Below are 23513 nucleotides of genomic sequence, written 5' to 3' on the forward strand. Positions count from 1 at the left end.
AATTGAATTTGTTTATCTATGTGCTAGTTTGGATGGACATAATAAGTGTTTAGAAATACTACTAGTTTACATTTCAGGATGTGAAACTCATTCTCATCCAATGATTGTTGTTTGAGCACGGCCTACAAAAGGTTTCATTATTGTTTACATCTTTTCTATTAATAACTGGATGTGTGAAGTTTGTGAAATTCTTTTTTATTATTAGATAATCCAATGTTGACAGAAATCTAAATTGGTGTGTGTGCGTGTATATATATATGTGTGTGTGTGTGTGGAGAGAGATGGAGAGATAAAAGGAATGTACAAAAAAAAAAAAAAAAGAGAGAGAGAGAGAGAGTGGTTATTTTTTTCTTTTTAAAATAATAATAAATAATAAAAAAAGGGGGAGGTATCAAATAAATAAATTAATAAGTTTCATTTTGGTTTGGACATTTCTTTGTAAAATGAAGACCGAATTCTTCACAGTTTTCACAATACTTTTTTTTTGTTTTTTTGGGAAATGGGGGTGGAGGGTTGAGTTAAAAAGTAGAGAGGGAATTTCAATAGGTGGGACTTACAGGTCTTTCCAAGTCTCCCTTGGATAGAGACACGGCTTTACAACTGATTAAATCATGACCGACGACTTCACAAATCTCACAATAAGGTTCGTTGGAATGATGTGATTTGACAATAGATGTGGGAGGAGACGCTAAACTGCTCTTATGCTTTTTATCTTCTTTGGCATCTTCAATCATCAATTTCAACTTGCTCACTTGTTTGCGTTCCTTTTCTAACGCTTCCTCTAAATCAGCTTCTTTAAAGATCTTGCTTTCAATCAAACTTTCGAGTTCAGAGATATCACGATTTAACATGGCAATTTGTCTCTTTTGTTCCTTTTCAACAGCCTCACCCTTTTCTTTTGTCTTTCTAAGCTCTGTTGTATGTTCAATGGTTAATTTTTCCAATTTCTTTTGGTTTTGTTGTAACAAGAGCGTCGCTTGATCATTAGGATCCAGCTTAATCATTTCATCTTGACTGATAACTTGACCATGTAATTTCTCGACTTCTTCCATCAATTTCATACATTCGACCTCCATCTTTTTATTGGCTTCTTCCAATTTACCGTGGTCTTTTTGCCATTTTTTATTATCGGATTTGAGGGAAGAAATCAAGTGTTGGTATTGTGTCACATCTTGTTTTTCTTGTTCTGCTTGTTCCTTTTGTTTAAGCAGCATGGCATTTTGTGCTTGTAATTTCTCAATCTCACTACGGAACGTATCGATTTCCAACTGATGTAATTTCTCATCTCCCCCCACAGCGGGTTGCTCTTGTTGTTGCTGTTGCTGTTGCTGTTGCTCTTGTAGCAGATCACGTTCCAGTTTTTCCTTGGTTTCGGTCAAACGACGTAATTCAGCTTGGGTCTTCTTTTGACTTTCGACCGCTGATCTGACTTCATCCAAGTATTTGGTACGTGAAGCCAACTGATCATCGTAATCCGATTGCAAACGAGCCAACTGTTCTTCTAGCTTGGATTTCTCCTTGAGTAATCTTTCGGATTCCTTGGATTGGTCCTTTAGAATTTCAGTTTCTACCTTGAGAGCTTCATGACTGATCTTGTCATGTTCCAAGGCTTCAATTTGATCTGTCAAACGTTTACGTTCGCTCTCCCACACATCCTTTAGAATCGCATGTTTCTCTTCTGTCTCGACATTCATGATGAGTTGATCGATTTCTTGTTTTAATGTCTCGATGGTGGATTGCAAGGTATCACGACGATGTGCATGATCTTCAAACTGAGCGGCACGATCCTTCTTCATTTCTTCAATGGTGGCTTCATACGCTTCAATAGCATCTAAACCAGCCTTTCGCAGGTCCTCACGTTCCAGTTCCAACGAAGCAACACGACGACGTTCGTCTGCTAAACTGGCATTCATGGCTTCACGATCGACTCTGTTCATCTCAACAGAACTCTCGTACAGTTCAAGACTTTCCATACCAGCACGCTTTAATTCATCTACTGAATCCTGTAACTGACTGATACGTTCTCGTGCCTCCTTGGACTCTTGTGCGTATTTCTCTTTGGCTACAGCGAATTCGGATCGAAGCTTATCAAAGGATTCCTTTGAACTGCAGTCACCATGCGCCAACCATTTGGTTTCAACTTCCTTGAGCTCTAAAAGAAGACGATCCTTTTCTCGAGAATGACGTTCTGAATCTGCCTTGATACGACGAATCTCACGTTCCTTTTCTTCTACGCCGTTACGATAGGTTTCGACCTGTTCTGATAAGGTGGTTAAGAACATGTCCTTGGCACGAGCAGCGTCACGTAAAGAGCTCATCTTTTCATGTACTTCCTCCATTTCCATCTCCAGTTGCATTTGACGATCCACCGTGTCTGAATCATGACCGGGTTGAAAGTATTGTTGAGAAGAAGAGGAAGGAGAAGAAGGAGAGGTTGCCATCTGATGTTGTAAAGCTTTCCATTTCTCCAAATGTAAACGTTCTCCAGCCTGTGCAGCCGCTGTGGCAGCTTCAGCTTCAGCCATCTTGCTCTCAAGTTCATGTACACGTTGTTGAGCCAACGATTTTTCCTTTCGAACCATACTCATCTCAAAGAGTGCCTTGTCTCGTTCGGTCTGTAAGGAGACCTGTTCGGCTTCCAATTGCAATACTTTAGTCTCTAAGCGTTGGATCGCTTGTTGTGTTGTCACTTGTTGTTCTGTCCAAGTAGACTGTTCCAACGCATGTGCTTGCTTGATCTCTGCCACAATAGTCTTGTGTCCTTCCAACGTAAATAGTTCGCCTTCCTTGCGGTTAAGGACCATGGATCGTTCCAGGATCTGTTCGGCTGTCTTGTTTTGAGTGTTTTCGAGTTTAAGAAACTTGTTCTCTGCTTCTAGTACTTGAACACGCAACTGGAGTTGCTGTAAACGCATGACAGTTTCATCGGGTGCTTGAGCAATAGCTTCACCCATGACACGCTCTAAACGCTCATGGGGGGACTCAGATGATGAAGAAGAAGAAGTGGATGGCGAGTGCATGTTATTGGCAGTGGTTAATGATTTAGAAAGAGCCAAGTTCTCTGGGATAGGTGTATCTGTAATGAGCATACTATTATCGTCTGATAGTAGATAGTAGTCATCGGTATTATCGGCATGATGGGTAGGCGTCATGGCGGGAGAAGGAATGGATCTGTTGTAGTGGTGTGTGGGAGTCGGAGATTGAACCAAAGGCTGAGAACGACGCAGACTATTTCGGTTTGCGGAAACGGGAGAGGTGAGAGGGGTATTAAGTGAAGAAGTGGATGTGGAACGTACAGAGAGTGGAGTACGAGTCTTCTTTTTAGGTGAAGTAGTTTGAACAAGTTGATTGGCGGTCATGCCGATATAACGAGCCGCTCTTGAACTAGGATTATCCATACTGAGAGACAAGCGAGCAGCGGGCGGAGACAAGGAACGCACGGAATCGGAGTCACCATCCAATGAAGATAACTTGTTGGCCAAAACGAAAAGACCGGTATTTGCAGGACAAGAAAAATATCGCGTGCTAAAAAATAACAGGTTTTGTTTATTATATTATGAATTTTTAATGCCAAAATTTTAAAATAAAAAAGTAAAATACCCTTTAACGGAACCATCATTTTTACCGGAGCCGATAATATCCAACTGAATACCAGCCCAATAACCTTCTTTAAATTCAGCTTCACCCAAGAATTTTAGTGTGCCTACAATGCCCATCGAATCCACTGCCACTCGGTCACCGATATAGGGAGGACCTGATGATGGTAGTGGTGCTGTTGTTGATGATGATGATGGTGGTGGTAGTGAAGTAGGGGAGATCAGTGAACTTCGTGGTGTGTTGAGTGCTGTATAAGTATGCTGCTGATCCCCTATAAAAGAGCGTGAACGGGCTTTAGTTAATGTTGGTACAGGTGGTACATTTTCTGATATGGTCTTTCTCTTTCTTAAATCCAAAGAAGGTTGTCTAGACAGTCTTCTGGGTGTAGTCGCAATCTGGCTAGTCGTGGGTAATCTAGACATTGGCAAAAAGATGAATTAACAAAATATAAAAAAAAAAAAAAAAGTGCTTGAAAAATAAAAAAAAGAGAAAGAGAGAGAGAGAAAAGAGGGAAATTTTTTTTTTATTTTATTTTATTTTTTTTAATTTTACAGTAATTTTTAGTTTGTGATACCTCCCCATCCAGTTTATTTCTGTCTTTCATATTCTCTCTCTCTGTTGTTGCTGCTATTATATCACGCGGAAATCAACCCGTGAATTAACATTTATTTGATTAAAAATACACAACGAAATTTAAAATATATTTGATTGTATTCCCCATTTTTTTTTTTTTTCTTTTTTTTTTTTTTTTGGTCCGTACCTGAATCACTTCTTTTTTTTTTTCTCTTTCCCTTCCCCTCTCCTCTTTCCTTTTTGTTAACAAGCATATTTCCCTCATCCTTTGTAGTGTCCTTAGTCTGGTTACATACTCACAGGGGCAAACCACAAAAAAAAACCTGAGATATTTCGGACTTTCAATTCACTCCAACGTCACCTTTCTCTCTCTCTCTCTCTCTCTCTCTCTTTTTTTACAGGATTTTAGTCTAAATTGGTACACTTGAATTTTTTTTCAAGGGACGTAGCATAACGTTACATTTAGCACCGAAGAGGTAAAGAGAATGTCTTTATTTTTCTACGTACTTTTTTTTTCTACGGCCCTTTAATTTCTGCGTACTTTTTTTATGCGCCTGTTATTTTTAGGACTGTGAATGCGCCTGTTTTCTAGTATGTAAAGGCTCAAACATATGGATGATTAAATATACAATTAAGTCATCCTGACATAAGCCAGTTCTTGTTTATCAGTCTACAAATAAAAACCATTCTAACATTTTTTTTCCTTCCCTTCTTCTCTTCATTCCTTTTCTTTTTTTATTCTGATGCTGTTTAACACCATCTTTTTGAAGAGAAGTATTAAATATAGGGAAAAGGTAAGTTTGTTTTCTACCTTTTTTGTATATATTTCTTAGATTCACGTGATCCATTCTTTTCTTACATATTTTGAAAACCATCAGCGGATATCTAAAGACGGCTTACTACCCTATATTCTGACCCACCGTAGTTGGTAATGTAAGATACAAGCTTACAATGCCTACAACGGGTAATGGGAAAAACTTCATCACGTAAAGAAGTCTAGCCTTAGCCGTGATAATAAAAAATGGGAGTCTATCCTTTCTTTTTTTTTTTTTCACAAAAATACGTAGGTGTAGACATTGTCAAGAGGCAAACGCGCATTTCTGTGCTTTTATTTTGTAATTCTCTTGAATACAACATGGAAATTCAGCGTCTACTTGAAGACGGTAAACAAACATAAATTCGAATCTAAGAACAAAGGTCTTGTTTACTAATACTTTTATTTAGCTGAATATAACGTGTTAAAGAGATGTTTTGGCTTCAAAAGCTTACCACAGTAAAAGAGTGGTCAAACATATTTTTTGTAGAAGAGATCAGCAAAGAGTTTCTGTTTGCCTCACGAAATACTGCTGAGGAAAAAATACGTGATTTGTTGTTTGATTTTTGGAATGAAGATATTCATGATCCTAAGTCGTCAGAAAGTATACGCAAGAAAGCTACTCGATTGAAGGGTACGGTCAAGCTTGTCATCGATTCGAGGCCTATGAGTATGATTATCAATGGAAACATACAAAGGGTATTTTCAATTTTTTTGCTCGATACTATTATTATTACCTATATACTCAACTTTATATCAACAGCAATCAAGACAAATATTACGAGATGATCTGGTGCAGCAGGAATATGATACACTTTCAGGAGTCCATGTAAAGCCAAGCCTCACTGACACTGATCAAGAAGGACAACAAGAGTCCAGTAAAAAGCGAAAGTATTTGAAGAAATCAGATCTAAGAAATCTAAGTTATAAACACAAAGTCGCGAAGCTTAATGACTATTAGTAATTATATCTAAGGGTAGCGCGTATATCATTATATATTCATGGCTTTTTTAAAATAGTGGTACGAAAAATGTTTTGGACTTGACCAAAAATCAAGTAATACCAAAGCGATTCAAGTCAACAGTTCAAGATATTCTTTGTAATTATGATATGTTGCTAACACCAAAGCTGCAAGATAAAGAGTATCAAATGATACAACAGATCAGCCTTTGTCAAAGCAAAGATTTATTATATAGTTTGGTAAATGACATAACTCCTTTCGATAACACGTCTGAATTACCTTTTATCAAACTCGCGACACAAAAACTGTAAGTATATAGTTTGGTTGATTATTTCTTTAAATTCATATTTTAATACCAATTAGATACCATATCCTTTTCAGCGATGTCTTGAAGTCTGAACATCATGAGGATTGGTACAGGATAAATGTGTATGGTGACCTGTTTGATTTCATCTTCTCTGTTGAATCTGGAATGATAAAGGCTACTCTGGTACTTACAATAGCCCCCATCCATTTCATGTCGTGTGCATGCAATTTATCATTTTGACGTATAAGCATGATCATTCGCAAGTACAACCCAAGCAGCATTTTCCTGTTGTTGGGCCTATCTCACAGGAAAAGGTTTTCAAGCACGAGGCTTTACTAGTACGCAACTGGTACAATTTAAAACACAATGGAAGCGAAACGGTCTTTTAGGGAAATGTCTAGAACTCCGTATTTTTTTTCAAATAAACGTATTTTTTCAAACGTGATGGTCTACACGTCGATTGACATGACATATCATCTAAACCTCATGGGATGATCGATTTCTGTTTTCCATAAAAATCTGCTTCACTGTCATTTACAAGCTACTACTGGAACGCAGATAGACAACTACCAAGCTCTGACTTGCTTGGGAGGTTTGTGCAAGTATTTCTATTTTAAGTAAAGGCCCAAACATTATAAAAGATGAAACATGCAATTAAATCATTCTGACATAAGCTCTTGTTTATCAGCCTACAAATAAAAGCTGGTTCACACACTTGATTCTTCCTCCTTTTTCTTTTCTCTTAACATACTTCTTTTATCTTATTATGAAAGTAACCGATCACGTAAAAAGGTTTGTTTAGTAGTGACTCTTGTTTCTTTGAAAAGAAGTTAAATTAGCAAAGATATATATTGTGATATTGCGGCTGCGGCTAGTCTTTGCTATAGGAGGGCGACCTCCTAGGCAGGGTTCTTGAGTTTTTGGAACTCACAGACTGTGAATAACAGGAGTTGCCACTGGTGAATGCCTTTGTTCATACTGGCCTGCTGTTCTTGACCAGAATTGATGAGTAAGTGGCATATAAAAAAATACGTTTGAAAAAAAAAAAAAAAAAAAAAAAAATACGGAGGTCTAAACATTTTCCGTCTTCTAGGAGGTGTGATTCTTGGTGGTGATCGAATGCCCGGAGTTCTGAATGCCATTCCCAAATTATATGGGTGTCTTGCCTTCAGAACAGAAGAATATCAAGCTTTGATTTTGTTTTCAGTCATGTAGCTGGATTGAACGATGTTGGTCTTTTTTTGTGAAGACAAACCGACACCTAAAGAAAGCATCAAGGACAACAAAAAGGCAAAGGACTTAAGGGAGAACACATTGATTTATTGGGCATCTCTCCTCCCATATGAAGAATGCATAAAGTTCATTGCGGCTTTCTCATGCCAGTTCAATAAGCTCAAGTTACGAATAAATTTAACAAAAGTCATCGATGGAGTTATTTTACACAGCAGTCCGAAAGAAGTCAATATACCTAGTGATGAGCAAGACGGAACCTCTCTTGCAGAATATCTCTCAACGGTTATATCTTTGGTCGTAAGTTTTGGTCAATAATTTTTCTCTTTTTTTGTTCCTCATCATTTTTTTTTTTTTTTTTTTTTTTTTTTTTTTTTTTTTTTTTTTAGTGAGAGAATGGTTTTGCTGCTGTAAGCATTATGGTTGATGTTTCAAAAAAGGATGATATCACATGCGTCCCTGTTATTTACAGTGTAGTCACAGCCATTTATATTCATGTCTGCTTCAAAAATCTCCCCCTGGACACTTTAGGAGCGACTCTTCTGGCGAATCAGCTCCTTCAAGTCCTATAAGTGATGATGAGGGATGGCAAAAATTTGAAAGAAAAAGTCGCATCATGGAAGCTATTGAGGGTGCTATGGCAAAGCTCACAAAAGATTCTGAGGAGCAGTATATTGGTCTTACTTGGGAAGACATTTGTTTACAAGAAAAAGTCAACAGCGATGATCTGTAAAGATGAAGATAGGCACTTTTATATGTCTTATATATCCAGTATTAAAGTTTTTATAATTTGAAAGTAAACATTTTTTTTTTTTTATGTAATATATTACGGAGGAATGACAAAAAAAAAACTAAAAAGAGAGAGGCAATAAAATGAAAATGTGTATAAGTGCATTGTGTGGGATGAAACAGGCTTATCATTTACATACTCTCACGAACCCTAATATCCTTGTTGAAACAAATAATACTAAAAATAACCCACAGAGAGAGCTCAGCATGACAATGGAATGTTTTGTGGGCTAATGAATTCCCGCCTAAATGCAGCGGGAAAATCTTCCATTTAGATCACTGGTTTTGTTTATGGTCAAATGGCTATTTAATGTTCCATGAAAAATAAACCAATCACATGCTAGTCCCAAATAAACATGTTCCGTTATTTCTTCATCACGATTTTATTGGCTTGCTGGAACGAGAATGTCTAAATCTACGTCTGACGTCGACGGTACGCTTATAGTCGGGCCAAATCTAGCCAATAAAAGTGCTGGGAATAGTGTAAGGAGCCAATAGTAGTGCTAGAAAGTTTTGTAGTGTAAGAAATCCAGCCAGTAAAACTGGTTGGAATAGTGTAGTGAGCCAATACAAATGCCAGGAATAGTGTAGCGGGTTTCAAACAGGCAGCGCTGTAATCTCCAGCGGGTAATTAAATGTTTTTTTCGTGTGTACCCCTTTTGTTTGTCAATGTTGATTTTATCCTCGCGCAATCTACATCTACATAAATAACTGTCTTTTCTACTTTGACTGTACTTCTTTTATTTTTTATCATTTCTTTATATATATAACCTCATAATATAAGTTTTTGTAAGTAAGAATAGCAGACGCCGTTTGGGACCAAAATTATATATTGATTATGCTTCGTACTGATATACTTTGTTAAAACAAAGCAGGGATAATGTCTACTAATCAAATTAAAAAGAAAGGCCGCCGCTTGGGCTCAAAAAATAAGCTTGGATCCAAAGCACCAGGCCCAAAGCCAGCTCACTTAGTTAATCAGACGTTTTTAGACTTTCCCATTGTTGCAGAAGAAGCTGAAAGCAGTACCACCGGACGAAGTCAACATTCATCATTTTTCAGTACAGCAGTATTACAAGGATTTGAATCTGCGGGCTCTGGTGAAATCAATGTTTACCCAAACGAGGAGGTAATTTTTATTTTAAAGTATTGGTATTATTTTTTTATTTGGATATTTATTTTACTTACCGTAGAACGATCAAGTACTAAATCAAAACCTTGTCAATCAAAATGCTATTGATAATAATGGAGACCCCTCTTCTTCCACGGAAAGTACGCACCATAGCATTGATTTAAATGCCGAAGATGAGGTAACATGATAATATTTTAAATGATCAAATAAAGGCTTGCTGAATCATTTCAAATTTAGGAAAATGTACCTCTTGTTGAAGATGACGCCAATGTCCCAATTGATTCGGAAAGTGAAGATGATAATTCAAATATCGAAGAGTTAACTGAGGAGCAAATCACCTCAATCGAAAATAGGGCAGCGGAGATTCCCGAGAAAGGATGGCTTGACAAATATCTCGGATCAATCCAAGATAAACTTAAAGGTGGAAATACTCCTGATGAATATAATCAGGGCACATTTTGGATTAACCCTCCAAGTATATCTTTCGTTCTGAAAAAAAAAATTGATCCTGAATTACTTTACCGGCCAAGAGTATGCGTATGGCTTCCCCAATATTTGACTCGAACCCCTTTGCGTTGTCCTAAATGTAATAACACTTTGCTCGCGAAGGAATGGGTCCAGAAAACAAAAGCTCGTCGTATTATTGACTTAGAAGAGTAAGCAAAATGTTAATATTGTTCAATATAATTCAGTCGCATTAACATACAATTTCCTTAGTTGCTTCTATTTGCTCAGCGTCCGCTTTAAATGCACTAACAAAACCACAGTTCATACTTTCATGGGTTATGCATCGGAAATTGTCAGGCAGCTACCCGCAAGAATTCAAGCTGATTTTCCTGCCGTATTGACTCACCGTTCTGGGTTTTCAACCAAACTTGTCAAACTATTGCGTCCACAATTTCAGAATGCAACTGGTCCACATAGAATGAATCAAATTCTGAGATCCAACCATACTGAAAAGTACGATACAATCCAGTTCCAATATTATGATGCTATGAAAGACAAGCTTGAGGAACAAAGAAAAGCCAAGCAATTGATTGGAAACTTTTCATCAGCTACAAGTTATCCCGAATTTTCATCATTCAGTGATATAAATGGGTATAATGGATATGTCCCCTCAGCAAACTACCTGAGTTATGTTTACTGTTCTATAATTGCTGAATTTAGGCCGTATATGAATCAGCACACGTCCTTATTAGATGGTGTTATATTAAAAGGAGATCATTCATTTAAGGTACTTTTTTTTTTTTTAAAAAAAAGAGAAAAAAATCTAACTTCTAAAGTAATACGCATAGATCATTAATCATATGGCAAAAATCAATGGTGTATCAACGTTCTCTTGTCTCTACACAGTGCTTAACGAATACGAAGAAATTCGTTTGCAAGTACTTGCTCCCACAAAATCACTAGACCATTTGACACCATCCTTTAATAACATGATGGAAAGTTACAAGAAGTACGGTTTCAAGATGCCACAGTTATTTTATACGGATAACGTTTTAGGTGATAGACTGTTCTTAGAATCCGCGATCCCTTCTCTTTTGGAAAATGTCATTCATGTCAAGCCTACTATTTCAGAACGAATTGATACAAACAATCAGTTCAAAGACTGTCCTCTGGCCACATTGCCTACAGATGTGATTGTTTCTGTATTAACAACGACTCAACAAATAAACCAGTCATGTCAGCAAATTTTGGATGATTGCACTCAGCAAGGAAACGTTCATATTGGATTTGATTGCGAGTGGGCGTTTCGAGGTGGTAATTCAGCCATATCTAGAAGTGAGCAAACAAGATTACGATTCGTACCGGTGGCTTTGGTGCAGATTGCTTTTCGCAACACCGTCTTTTTGTTTAGGATACACTCTCTTCAACCCGAGCAGCTCCCACAAAATCTGGTCAAAGTGCTTACTGACTCTAAAATTGTTAAAATCGGAAAGAATATTAGTGGAGATCTGTTAAGGTTTCGCTATTTTGGTCTCCAAAATTTTCCAGGTCAATTGGAGCTAGGTACATTTTGTAAAGACAAGGATCTGATTGAAAGAAGAAGTTTTTCTCTAGCCGATATCTGTGGTTTTGTATTAAAAGTCCAGCTCCCGAAGAAAAACTTGATTCGTTGTGGCAATTGGGAAGCAGAAAATTTGTCGGAGGAGCAGATTAATTACGCAGCCTTGGATGCCTGGGTTTCCTTGGAAATATACAACAGGTTCAAATCAATGCCCACTGTTCATCAAAAAGTCAATAATAATACTAGAGCTGGCTCTTTTGTTGCTATTCACTTAGACAGTACAGCAAAATCTTCTGCTGCTGCTTATGGTTTTTTGTGTGCCGACAATACACCTGACAACAACGAAATACACAACCCAACCAATATAAATGGTGCTTTGGTGGTGAATGTGGTAAAAGTTCAAGTTCCAGGGTTTCCAGTCGATTGTTACGATGATAATCTTACGTTGAACGACTTCAATGGTCCCAATTTCAAGGTTTACATCAAACGCAAATTTTTATTTACAGCTTCTGAAAGGGTTCATTTCCCTGCCCATGGTGACACCAATAACATTTCCGAGTCAACATCTCCCAACAGAAATGGACCAAATAGCCAAGTATCCGATAACCCCAGCAACCAGACATCTGTAAACTCTCGAGTTCTCAAAGATGGTTTTCACCTTATGGATATGATCAAACTCAACAAATCACATGGCATGCATAAAGACTTCATGAGACGCTTTCGGGATATACTATATGTCTGTGATCAAGATGATAAGGCGATAGTGGAATCATATTTGTCTAGCATCGGAACGGATTGGAATACAAGGATGCTGATTAATCCAGCGTGGATTTTTGAACGAGTTAGGAGATTTGTGCCCCCACCTGATGAACTACACTCGGCCCTCAAGTTTCTTTTCGACAGTTACGGCCCTCTGAGGTGTGAAAATTCCGGACATAAACTTTTTAATGAAGCAGCTGTCGAAATGTCTTTGCATGTTCTTAGCACCGTACAACAAGGACATGTATCAGATGTCGTAGATGGTCCCCCGCTGTACACAGAAAAGGGACCTGACAAGAACAACTTGATGAGGTATAAGTGTTCGCGGGGAACTAGCTCGGTGGAAGGGGCTTGTCACATGAATATTGTTCGCAGGTTTGCTTCCTACAATGCATCTGTAAGACTAACAGATTCCATTTTGGCAGACTATAGATTGTATCACAATATAAATGTAAGTTGCATGTTGATATATCTTTTAAAACAAAAAAGTATCTTGTGGTCTAATTAGATATCCAAACAATTTTTTAGGTTGGATCCTTGAACAGGTATGGCAAAAAACATCAAGGACATTACAGTCCTTGGCTTGTTCTAGCTATTAATGTTTTGAGAAATGATGTTGGTCATGCAACGGTTCAAGATTACATGTGCGAACGATATGGATGCTACCTTAACTTCGACCAAACAAGGGAAACATATGGTGTTGTTGAAATTCCACGTAATCTGGCCAACGAAATTGGGATCATACCAGCTACAACCCAGCAACCCAGACTTCGAACTACATTAAATCGTATAATGGAACTTTCTTCTTTACCCGTAGCTAAATTGTTTGAGGCTGGATACTCAACAAAGCAATTCCGTTACAAGTTCCTCTCCATCTGTCAAGGCACCTTGTATGCTATTACAGCGGTTCACACAAAAGAAGAAACTTCTCTGTTTGAAAATCTCCTGTCAACCCACGGCCAAGAAGACACGTTGATCTTTCAACCATTCGACTCCAAAAAACCGAATTTTAATCTTTTTGCGTATGTTTGGAATTCAACTTACTGCATTTTAAACAGCAATATCTATTACAAAACTCCTGGACACTTACAAGCTTACTACAATGTTTTAGAGGATCGAAAGAAGTACGGTAATACGGTTTTAAAAAATCTTGAAGTTTCAAAGGCAGTGCGGGCACTTGCTGAAGATGCTTCAAGATTTAATAGACCAATTCCTGCTTTGCCTCAGCCAACACATCCCACATTGCAGCATTTACCGGTGAGTACAAACATTCCTGCGTCTCCCCAACTTGCGATTATCAGACCGGTTCATCGTCCCCGACAAACATCTACTTCTCTTTCGCTGCCTCTTCCACGTTTCGCCCATTCAATAATTATTAATTCTGGAAAACGAAAAAGAGTGTGTAATGTATGCAAGATGGATGACTGTTCTGGAAGTTCAAAAGGATCGCTATGCAGCAATAAATGCGGTAAATGTAAACAAGATACCTGCCCTGGAAGACACGTAAAACAACCAAAAACCGGCAGAAGAAATTTCAGTCAGCCTCTGCCTTGTCTTAACATCTAAATGTAACTAAAATGTATGCAGGAATTGCCACCCGTCATTTTTAGTTACATGCTCAAAATCTTTTATTTTTTACATTATCAAAAAAAAAAAAAAATCTTTTGTTATATTTTCCTAACTGCTTAATTCAAGTTTCATCTAATAAAAATCAAGTAAAAATCAGAAAATACTGTAAACTTGCATCCAATTTAATAAGTTAGTGGAAAAGATCTCCAAAAATTTGGGTGCCCAAGGGCACCCAAATTTAGTTGAATTAAATGCAAAATTCGGTCAATTAAATGATCTTTTTTGAACAATGGCCCAACTATGGCTATACGGTCTAATGTCTTTTTTGAATCACGTGACTTTTTTTTATTTTAAATTGACATCAATATCATGCTTCACAATTGATACATACTGTTACTGAAATGCTGTTAGATAATTAACGAGTTTGTTATTTTAAGCTTGGATGGGATATGCAACCTCTCCTTTATTATAAATCTAAAGGCTGAAACATATGGATGTGATTAAATAGGCAATTAAATCATCCTTTATTATCAAGACTTGCGCCCACGGTTTTCTGATCATAAATAAACAATTGAATCATCCTGACGTATACGAACGCTCTTTAATCAGTCTACAAATAAAACCTATTTAAACACTTTTTTTCTTCTTCCCTTCTTCTCTTTATTTGTTTCTTACCCTTCCCCAACATCAATTTAAAGAGGCCTTAAATAATGGTTAAAGAGATCAAAGTATAGGCAACACGCTTAAACGTCAATCATTTTTTTTGTCGTATTAATCAGTTATTCCTTGCGCGAAGGAGTTTATCACTCGAATGCTCGCACTAATGGTGGGCTCCTTGGTTCGTGCTTCAAGACGGATTATTTAGAGTCATGAAGCTCAACAAAAAGGCTTTACAAAAGCAACAGGTCGTCGCAAGTTATTTAAACACGACCTCAAAAGCCTCCTTCAATCTGTATGTCACAAAAAAAAAAAAAGAGAGCAGCATAGAGGCAACTGATGTTGGAGCAACATCTGCTTTACACTTGATGAAGCATTTTTGGATCAGCCTGTACAACAATTTTGACCCATATTCAAAGCACCACTGCAAAGCTTAAGAAGTTTCTCACCAGAGCTTCTGCAAAGTTCCAAAACATGTATAAGAAGATGAAAGCCATGAGACGCGTCAACGCGCAGTTTGAAATAAACTCCATGAACACTCTCGGGTTCAGCCCCAAACAACCTCGAAAAGATACAAACAGCTCGTTTTCAGAAAATGAACAGTAAGAAGAGGATGAGAATGAGGAACATTAGAGTGAGCAATATGTAGACCGTTCATATAACCTGTTACGTATTGCCGCCAAAAAGAGGATCCTTCTTGAGGGTATAATTCCACTTGGCCACCTCATTATCTTGTATCCCCCAGAGGTAAAGGATTGCCATCTGTCTAACTAGTGAATACAGAAAGGTTATTATGCCACTCAAGACTGGACTACGAAGACTTGGAATTCATGAAGCTCTGTCTGTCACGCAGTACCAACTTAATGAATAATGCATACATGATGAAACTATTTTTTTTAAAAAAGGTACGGTGATTGCTCACCAAATTGATTCATTCTATATTCCAAAAGTTGTTATTGGAAATGGATAATCCACTTTAAACCGGCTTCACGCATGGAAAGACAGGAAAATAGAAATCAGCGATGAAATATAAGACTGGGGCGGCTTTTGAAGAGCAGAGACAAATATATGGCAGCGGATGTATCTAAATGAAAACACCCCTTTTTTTTTTCGCCAGCAAGACCTCATAAAAGGAAAAGGCCTTATGATGAATGACACTGGTATAAAATACGAGACAGAGAAAAAAAGATGAACTTTAATATAATAGGATAAAACCTGGATCAAATAAAGAAGTCCCAAGTATATGTGTATTATACTTCAACTACAACAATGAAGACGAAGAGTTTCTATTAAACAAATAAAATTATGGTATTTCTTGTCGGGGTGACACTGAATACCACTTTTACTTCATTATGCATCCAAGTGAACATAAGAATCAACTCTGCTATAGTATACAACATCAACAAAGAAAGAGCTTCCCCATAGAGTACATGGACTGGCACATCAAGTTGATTCTTTATATATTTACCAAAAATTGCTTAGATATGTTATGATAAAACTCGTTTTAAAGATATCAATTTAACTTGTGACATTTATCCAAAATGGACAAATCATATTTGGCTTAGTGCCATTTTTTTTTTTTTTTTTTGGAAAGTGACGGACACTTAATTTTCTTAAAGTAACAAAAACCGTTCTATACAACTGCAAAAGAAAAATATTAAAGACTGTTAACGGACATTTAAACAAATATAGTTGATCCGTAAAAAGAGAAAAAGTGGGTGGCTATAATATTAAATCTGGGCTTTGGGATAGGTAGGAGCGGACCGGGAAAAAACGATCTAAAGTGGGGGCTCATATGTTTCTCCTTCCGTAGAAACACCAATGAAAACCGAGGATTCCATTTATAATACAAATATACTACAAGGGGGGGGGGGGACATAGAGGATGGTATAAATAGAAACGAGAAAAAAAAAAACTCCTTTTCCTTTTTTTCATATCATACACATATAAAAAAAACATATAAAAAAAAAAAAAGAATATCTATTTTATTCCCCCTTTTTTTTTTCCTTTCCTCCCCCATCCACTTTTATCATCCCGTATAAAACAATCAAAAAAAAAAAAAAAAAAAAAAAAAAAAACCAATAAAAAAAAAAAAAAAAATAGCTACAATAAAAAAAAACTATGTCTACTCGTACTGTAAAAACTCATAACAACCACCATAAAGCCAATTTTGTCAAAGGAAATAACAAGGCTAATTTTGTCAATGCTCCTCCTTCTATTTCTGTAAAGAAGCAACAACATACCATCCAGCAACCCAACAAGAAAAAGTTGCAGGCAACTCCCAACAATAACAATAAGCATGGTCGTAAGAAGATAGTAGAAGAAGTTGAAGAAGACTATTACTACCAAACCCGAAAGAGGTAATATAATTTATAAGAGAGATTGGGGGATGTGATGACTAAATTTAAAGTAGCAGTGAACAGGTGTACGCTGGACCTACCTTTAACAATGCTCCTGCCCCAAGTGCACTTCCTATCCCTGCCTTTAACGCCCGTGGTTCTCCTATCAACTACCCTCAACCACTCTATCATGCCACTAACTCTTTCCAACAACAATCCATGGATTTAATGAACTTGATTGCTCCTCAGAAAGTCATTACTGCCTATGAATTGGAAAAGACTAACCTCGCTCTCTCCGAAATTCAACGTGGTCTTCGTTCTATGCTCAAGATCGAATCCTAAAAGAATTTCCTCCCCTCCAAAAACAAACTTTAAAAGAAAAAAAAAAAAAAAACGAAAAAACAAAAACAACAAAAAAAGAAAAACAACAAAAAAAAAAAAAAATCCGAGGAACCAAAGAACAAGAATATTTTAGAAACAACATCTTCATCAAACAACTATTTTATTTTTCTCATTCTGTTTACTTGCTTGTTCAACTACTTTTTAAACTTCATTCTCATCTTCATCTTCAATTCCCCCCATCCCTTTTCTCTCTCTCTCTTTTTTTGTATATTTTCACATCCCATCTCTCTGTTTTGTAAATCTTTCTATTATTTATCTTTTTTGTATATTTTTTTTTTTCTCTCTAATTTTTGTTTACCCCCCCTTTTTCCCTTCTCTCCGCTTACCCAATCTCCCCTTTCCCTCTTTCTCCCTATTATCCAATCGCCTTTTTTTTTTCGCTTTTTTTTTTTTTTTTTTTTTTTTTTTTTTAAATTGTACAATCAGTCGATTATTTGTTTAGACTTGTACAATGAAAAAAACCCAAAAAAAAAAATAACCCAATCAATCAGAAATAAAATAAAAAAAAATCCATTATAAAAAAAATAGAGTTTATTTTTAGATCATAATTGATCTCTCTTTTTTTTTTGCCTTTTGGGAGCACGTCATGGATACCGGACCGGACATGCGCATGATGTTGTCACGGGTAACGAAAAAGAGAAAAAGAGAGAGAGAGCGTTGTTAACCTGAATGCATACAAATTAAGCACACATGACAACTCCTAGGTTTATTATCTCTCTCACCTTTTTTTTTTTTTTATATTTATTTATTAAATCCTCTTTTTTTTTTTCCTCTCTCTTTTTTTCCTCTCTCTCTCTTTATAAATAAAAATGCACGATCAGAAAAAGGAGAATTCTTCCTTGGCAATTGTATCCTCGGTTTTATTTCCTCATCATACTGAAGTGGCTTTACTAGAAAAACGAACCGCTAATGCACATTATCTACCCGGCGCATGGATCGAACAACCCCAAGAATCCACTGATATCGACCTATTAAAACAAACTATCGCCAGTCTACGTAAAGAAACACAGCAACTAGAGGAAACAGACGAACTCGTCAAAAAGAACATACAAATTGTCGCAAGGAAAAGGCGTCTCGTACGTCGAACAGATGAAGATGACGATATTTATATAGTCGTACCCAGTGACTTCATACCCACAAAAGACCAAATGAAGGCAGCTGGATTGGATGGCTGGGAATGGGTATCTTCCTCTTTTACAAATGATGAGGATGATGAATAAAAAAAAAAAAAAAAAAAATTGCATGATTTAGCAGTCACTTGTGTCGTAGTTTTTTTGCTGTGTGTGTGTTTTGTGTGTGTGTTGTGTGTGCGTGTGTGTGTGTCTTATGTGTGTGTCTCTTTTGTTTTTTTCTTCCTTTTACATTAAAAAAAAACCCCAACATGTCTTCACAAAGTCAGAATAGTCTGTTTAGACAACAACAACATTTGTATCGCTCTGCTCATTACCTTGCCAAATCAAAAGCACCTACTCTTTATACACCACCACCTCCCAGCAACGAGGGAACAACAAAGGGTAAACAAGAAAACAGATATATTTCTAACTGTAGCTAACACTAAATAAATAAAAAAAGGACGCAAACGACGTGCTTCATACGAAGACGAGGAAATGACAAATAGCGAAATACTCGAGATGAGACCAGCCATTGGAACAGGCGATGTTTTCCAACCCAAACGTAACCGCATGTCCATCAAGAAGGAGTTTCCCATTAGTAAACTATTAGGTATGTGTTTCCTCTGTATTCCCCTCTACCCCCCAGACTGATGACGCACACTAACAACAACAACAACAAAAAAAAGCTACGCTGGATAAGGATAAACTGATCGAGCTCATCAATGACTTGGTAGACGCCAACCCACATTTAAAGACAGAAGTGGATGCATTTATACCACCGCCCACCACACAGTCCATATCACTCGTCATTGCCAATCTCGAAAAGAAATTACACGACAGTTTTCCCTTTGGAAAGACATCTGTCAGAGACGATTATTCCTATCATCGAGTGAAACCCGCCCTGACCGACATAGTCGTACGTATTTCTTCTTCTTCTTTTTTTATCTGTATGCTAACTACTTCTTTTGGACTCTTAGAACGCATTGTTGGAGTACGCTGAACACTTTACATCATCACAGGATGAATTCCCTTCTACCATATTTTCATATCTTCATTTTGCAACCATCGTAGCACATAGGCTACCCACATGGGAAACAGAAGGTAATATTTCATTTTATATATATATATATATATATATCTATTCTCCCATTCCTAACCACCCTCTTATCATTAGCTCACAATCAAATCAAACGTGATCTATACACTGAACTAATAAACTATTGGAAAAAGGCAATTGATATCGCAAGCAGCAAATTAGATCAAGGCAAAATCTTTGGCCAACAAATCGTGTCAGAATGGGCTAAAGAGTAAGTTTATTTTTTTTAGCTTTTTAGCTTTTTAGCTTTTTTTTTTTTTTTTTTTCGAGCAGTAGGTTAACTCTCCCCTCGTTTAGATTGGCGCAGCATGATGCAGAAACTCACGGTCAATTCAATGAGGTCGTACAGAAATTCAAGGAACGTTTAGGTTGGATCATTGGTCTCTAAATTCCCCCTCTTCCCCTTCCCTCCGCATCACATCACACAGATAAATAAATAAATTTGACATCAAAAAAGCTTTTCCCTCACAAAAGAGTCATCAGGGCTCAAATCATGACTTTTCTTGGTGTTTCTTTTTTTTTTTTTGTAGCCGTTACCTCCTCCCACGCGGTATCCTATGTGATCTCTGAGAGCAATTATCTACGAAGGATGCACGTCATTCTTACTGACATACACGGTGGAAAAAAAAAAGATAGTCAGCCTCAAATGACAAGTGCTGATCATCCTATCATCTAAATTATGTGGCCACAAAGAGCATTATCATCATCATTCTTTGTTGTAGTCCCATGATACAGATAACAGTGATTCGTTTGATACTAGAATGCTCAAACACAAATGGATGTGCGAAAAAAAGAGGATCTTGCATTTCAAACCCAACTTTTATGCGTACTCTCTCTCTCTCTTACAGGGAAACCACATCACTTGATTATATATATGTTGCTCAAAAAAAAAAAAAAAAAAAGATACAACTATTTAATGCCCTTCACTTAGAAACGAGATTTTTTTTTTTTTTTTTTTTTTTTTTTTGCACTATGTAACACCCTCTAAACTCATCCCGGACAGTTTCTTGGGGGTCAACCCGTTCCCCCCCCCCGTCGTGCTGGTGATAATGGACTGTTACTACAGTTTCACAGCTTATCATTGTAATGTTTAACCCAACCTGTTCCACTTCTTTCATCCGTCATTTCGTTTACACTTTTGCTTGTGTGACGCCCGAGTCTTCGTGTGGTCTGAATAGATGGGAAGAAGAAAAATGACGTACAAGGATTTTCTTAAAATCAACTCAGAATGACGGTTCATTTTTTTTTTTTTTTTTTTTTTTTTGCGCTGCTGTAAATAAAAAAATCATCACTTCTTTACAAGTGCTCTTGGTACCCAACTAAGCTAAGCTTTGATTGGCTAGACTTAATTATGGATGCACACATGGATGTACACACACAGGCTTTAAATGGATGTACACAGGTGATACATTGTAAGACTCTCTCCACATTATTACGTGTAAATAATTGCAAGAAGAAATAAGAAGGGGAGGACGTAGTGAATTTTGAAATGAGTACATGTTAATAATCGATACTGCTAACAACTTTTTTTTTTTTTTTTTGGTAATCTAATTATGGGAGTGTCCACGTATCTATCATATGTCGAAGGAGGGGGGGGGGATTAGAGTTATGTACGCTGACTCAGTTTTAACAATTGAAGGTAAACAATTTGCTCATGTCTGTATCTACGTGGCATATTCTTACTACAACAACAAACGGGGCTCATCTTGTGGCAATGAGTAATTATCACCCTCATACACGAATATGCATAACAGGGTCAATTGTGACATTTTTTGGTGGTAAGCATAATTCAAAAAAATAATTGACATGCGTATATAAAATAATTGGTAATATTATTTCGGCACCTCTGTTGGGGTGGGTGATGATACGACCAAACTACTGCTTTTTTTCACGTGCTTGGTGTTACAAACTTTTTTTTTTTTTTGTAGATGTTTGATTTTCCCCAAAAAAAAAAAAAAATACATAAAAAAAAAAAGGTAAACTAAAATAAAAAAAATTCTGCAAAAAATAAAAACCTTTTTTTTTTTTCTTTTTTACCTTATTTAAACATGGCAGGAAAAAAACGTTCACCTAAAAATACCCCTACTGCTATCTCAGCAGAAGAGAAAGTGACGTTATTAGCTGATGAGACGAGTAAAAAGAAATGGCAAAACTGGTGGGTCAGAACCATTACTACATTCATGATGATTGGTGCCTTTTTCCTTATTTTGGCCTCGGGTCACGTTTGGGTCATTTTAATGGTGGTTGCCATATCAACCGTTGTATATAACGAAGTGCTTCAAATCGCTCAAGGTCCAGCAAAAGATAGTAACTTTAGGTGGTTCAAGACAATGAGTTGGTAAGAAAACTTTTTTTTTTTATATTACTTCCCCCCTTTTTTCGAGAATACCGAGAAAAAAAAAAATTAAATTTTTTTTTTTTTTTTTTTGGATAGGTACTTTTTAGTGACAACCACTTATTTCCTTTATGGTGAATCAATCATTTATTATTTCCAATCTGTCGTCCTCGTTGACCGAATTCTTTTACCCTTTGCTACGCATCATCGATTCATTAGTTTCGTGCTTTATATCATTGGTAAGTACGAGTTGACTAATTGGAGGGAAGGGGTAGAAGACGCGCGCGACTAACAAAAAAAAAAAAACTTGTTGTTTATAGGATTCATGTTCTTTGTCACCAATTTGAAAAAGGGTCTTTACAAGCGTCAATTCCGTCAATTCGGTTGGATGCATATGGCACTTATTCTCGTTGTATTTCAAAGTCACTTTATCGTGAATAATATCTTGGAAGGTTTGATCTGGTTCTTTATCCCTACTTCACTTGTCATTTGCAATGATATCTTTGCTTATATCTGTGGTTTCTTTTGGGGTCGCAATCAACTCATCACCTTGTCTCCTAAAAAGACAATTGAAGGCTTTGTCGGTGGTTGGATCTGTACAATGATCTTTGGTTTATTGGTAAGCAATCCTTGGCTCTCTTTTTTTAATTTAGTGTGTGTGACGAATTTTTTTTTTTTTTTTTTTTTTTTTGTAGTGGTCAACCTTGTTAATGAGATTTGATTATATGATTTGTCCAGTAAAAGTAAGTAATGGATGAGAGAAACCCACACAGAAAAAGGAGAGGAGGAGGAGAGAGAGAGGGTTATAATATTCATACCCTTTTTTTAATTATTATTAGGATTTGTCCATGTCTGCATGGTCTGATATCACTTGTCCCGTCAATCCTGTCTTTATTTCTGTCCCTTGGCAATTACCTGATTTATGCATTACTGTCCTCAAAACTGTTGTAAGCACACACACACACAAAAAAGACAATTTTTATTATTATTATTTTTTGCTAACATGAGACTGGGTTTAATTAGCTTCAAAAGGAAATCACTCAGATTTGGATTGCACCTATTCAACTTCATACACTTGTGATGGCATGTTTTGCATCTTTAGTTGCGCCCTTTGGTGGATTTTTCGCATCGGGTGTGAAGAGAGCCTTCAATGTAAAAGATTTCGGACAAAGTATTCCCGGTCACGGAGGAATGACGGACCGTATGGATTGTCAATTCTTGATGGGATTCTTTGCTTCGATTTATTACCAGAGTTTTATCAAGACCTACACCATGAATGTCGGAACCCTTCTCTCTTCTGTCATTAACAACTTATCCTTGAATGACCAATTGGAACTCTTGGAACGTATCTTGACTTACTTTGTAAACCAAGGCATCCTGGATCCTGCTGTCTTGCAAAAATGTGGCGCAAGTGCTTTAACTGAAAGTGCCCGTCATATCTTAGAAACCGGTGTCTCTTCCTCCTTGTAATATTTCTTTTTTATTTTCTTCTTCTTCTTTTTATTTTGTGCCATTATTATATATATAATTCTCTCTCTCTCTCTCTCTCTCTCTCTCTCTTTTCCTATTAATGTACTACACTCACATCTCTTTTTAATTTTTCTCTCTACAAAGTACAATAAAAAATAATCTCCCCCCAATGTTGTATTCAACAAAAAAAAGTCTGTTTTTTCTATTAGTGTTCGACTTGCATTGTTCAGAAGGGGGTTTTTTGTTTGTTTATTCAAAATGATTAGTTACGGACCATTCATAGCGAATTATCAGATTCATTGGCTAAAAAATCAATGCCAAACAGATAACACTTAGTTTGTCTTCCTAATATTTATAAATAGC

At 36.7% G+C, this 23513-nt stretch overlaps 6 protein-coding genes across 6 annotated transcripts; 5 read left to right on the forward strand and 1 right to left on the reverse strand.

Annotated features, from left to right (window-relative positions):
- Positions 1-265: 265 nt before the first annotated feature.
- Positions 266-4176, reverse strand: EV154DRAFT_509102 (uncharacterized protein). The gene is made up of 3 exons (XM_051601581.1): positions 3601-4176; positions 558-3525; positions 266-476 (listed from the first exon to the last, which is right to left on the reverse strand). Exons 1-3 carry the CDS (start codon positions 4017-4019, stop codon positions 405-407), a joined length of 3459 nt encoding a protein of 1152 aa, XP_051457654.1. The 5' UTR covers positions 4020-4176; the 3' UTR covers positions 266-404.
- A 901-nt stretch (positions 4177-5077) lies between these two features.
- EV154DRAFT_509105 (uncharacterized protein) lies at positions 5078-6625 on the forward strand. The gene is made up of 5 exons (XM_051601582.1): positions 5078-5333; positions 5395-5683; positions 5748-5944; positions 6004-6252; positions 6309-6625. Exons 2-5 carry the CDS (start codon positions 5417-5419, stop codon positions 6490-6492), a joined length of 897 nt encoding a protein of 298 aa, XP_051457655.1. The 5' UTR covers positions 5078-5333; positions 5395-5416; the 3' UTR covers positions 6493-6625.
- Positions 6626-16451: 9826 nt separating this feature from the next.
- Positions 16452-17179, forward strand: EV154DRAFT_509129 (uncharacterized protein). Its single transcript, XM_051601583.1, has 2 exons — positions 16452-16756; positions 16813-17179. The coding sequence occupies exons 1-2, from the start codon at positions 16518-16520 to the stop codon at positions 17075-17077; spliced, it is 504 nt and encodes a 167-aa protein (XP_051457656.1). The 5' UTR covers positions 16452-16517; the 3' UTR covers positions 17078-17179.
- Positions 17180-17858: 679 nt separating this feature from the next.
- EV154DRAFT_229211 (uncharacterized protein) lies at positions 17859-18475 on the forward strand. Its single transcript, XM_051594490.1, has one exon. The coding sequence runs from the start codon at positions 17947-17949 to the stop codon at positions 18355-18357; it is 411 nt and encodes a 136-aa protein (XP_051457657.1). The 5' UTR covers positions 17859-17946; the 3' UTR covers positions 18358-18475.
- On the forward strand, positions 18351-19815 carry EV154DRAFT_509136 (Cut8 six-helix bundle-domain-containing protein). The gene is made up of 6 exons (XM_051601584.1): positions 18351-18651; positions 18710-18859; positions 18936-19165; positions 19227-19350; positions 19424-19556; positions 19643-19815. Exons 1-6 carry the CDS (start codon positions 18519-18521, stop codon positions 19731-19733), a joined length of 861 nt encoding a protein of 286 aa, XP_051457658.1. The 5' UTR covers positions 18351-18518; the 3' UTR covers positions 19734-19815.
- Positions 19816-21361: 1546 nt separating this feature from the next.
- On the forward strand, positions 21362-23239 carry EV154DRAFT_509139 (cytidylyltransferase family-domain-containing protein). Its single transcript, XM_051601585.1, has 6 exons — positions 21362-21683; positions 21780-21919; positions 22001-22299; positions 22376-22423; positions 22520-22627; positions 22704-23239. Exons 1-6 carry the CDS (start codon positions 21394-21396, stop codon positions 23148-23150), a joined length of 1332 nt encoding a protein of 443 aa, XP_051457659.1. The 5' UTR covers positions 21362-21393; the 3' UTR covers positions 23151-23239.
- The last annotated feature ends 274 nt before the right edge of the window (positions 23240-23513 follow it).

This window comes from Mucor mucedo (genome assembly GCF_025094135.1).
Source record: "Mucor mucedo strain NRRL 3635 chromosome Unknown EV154scaffold_45, whole genome shotgun sequence".
NCBI classification, from domain to species: Eukaryota; Fungi; Mucoromycota; class Mucoromycetes; order Mucorales; family Mucoraceae; genus Mucor; species Mucor mucedo.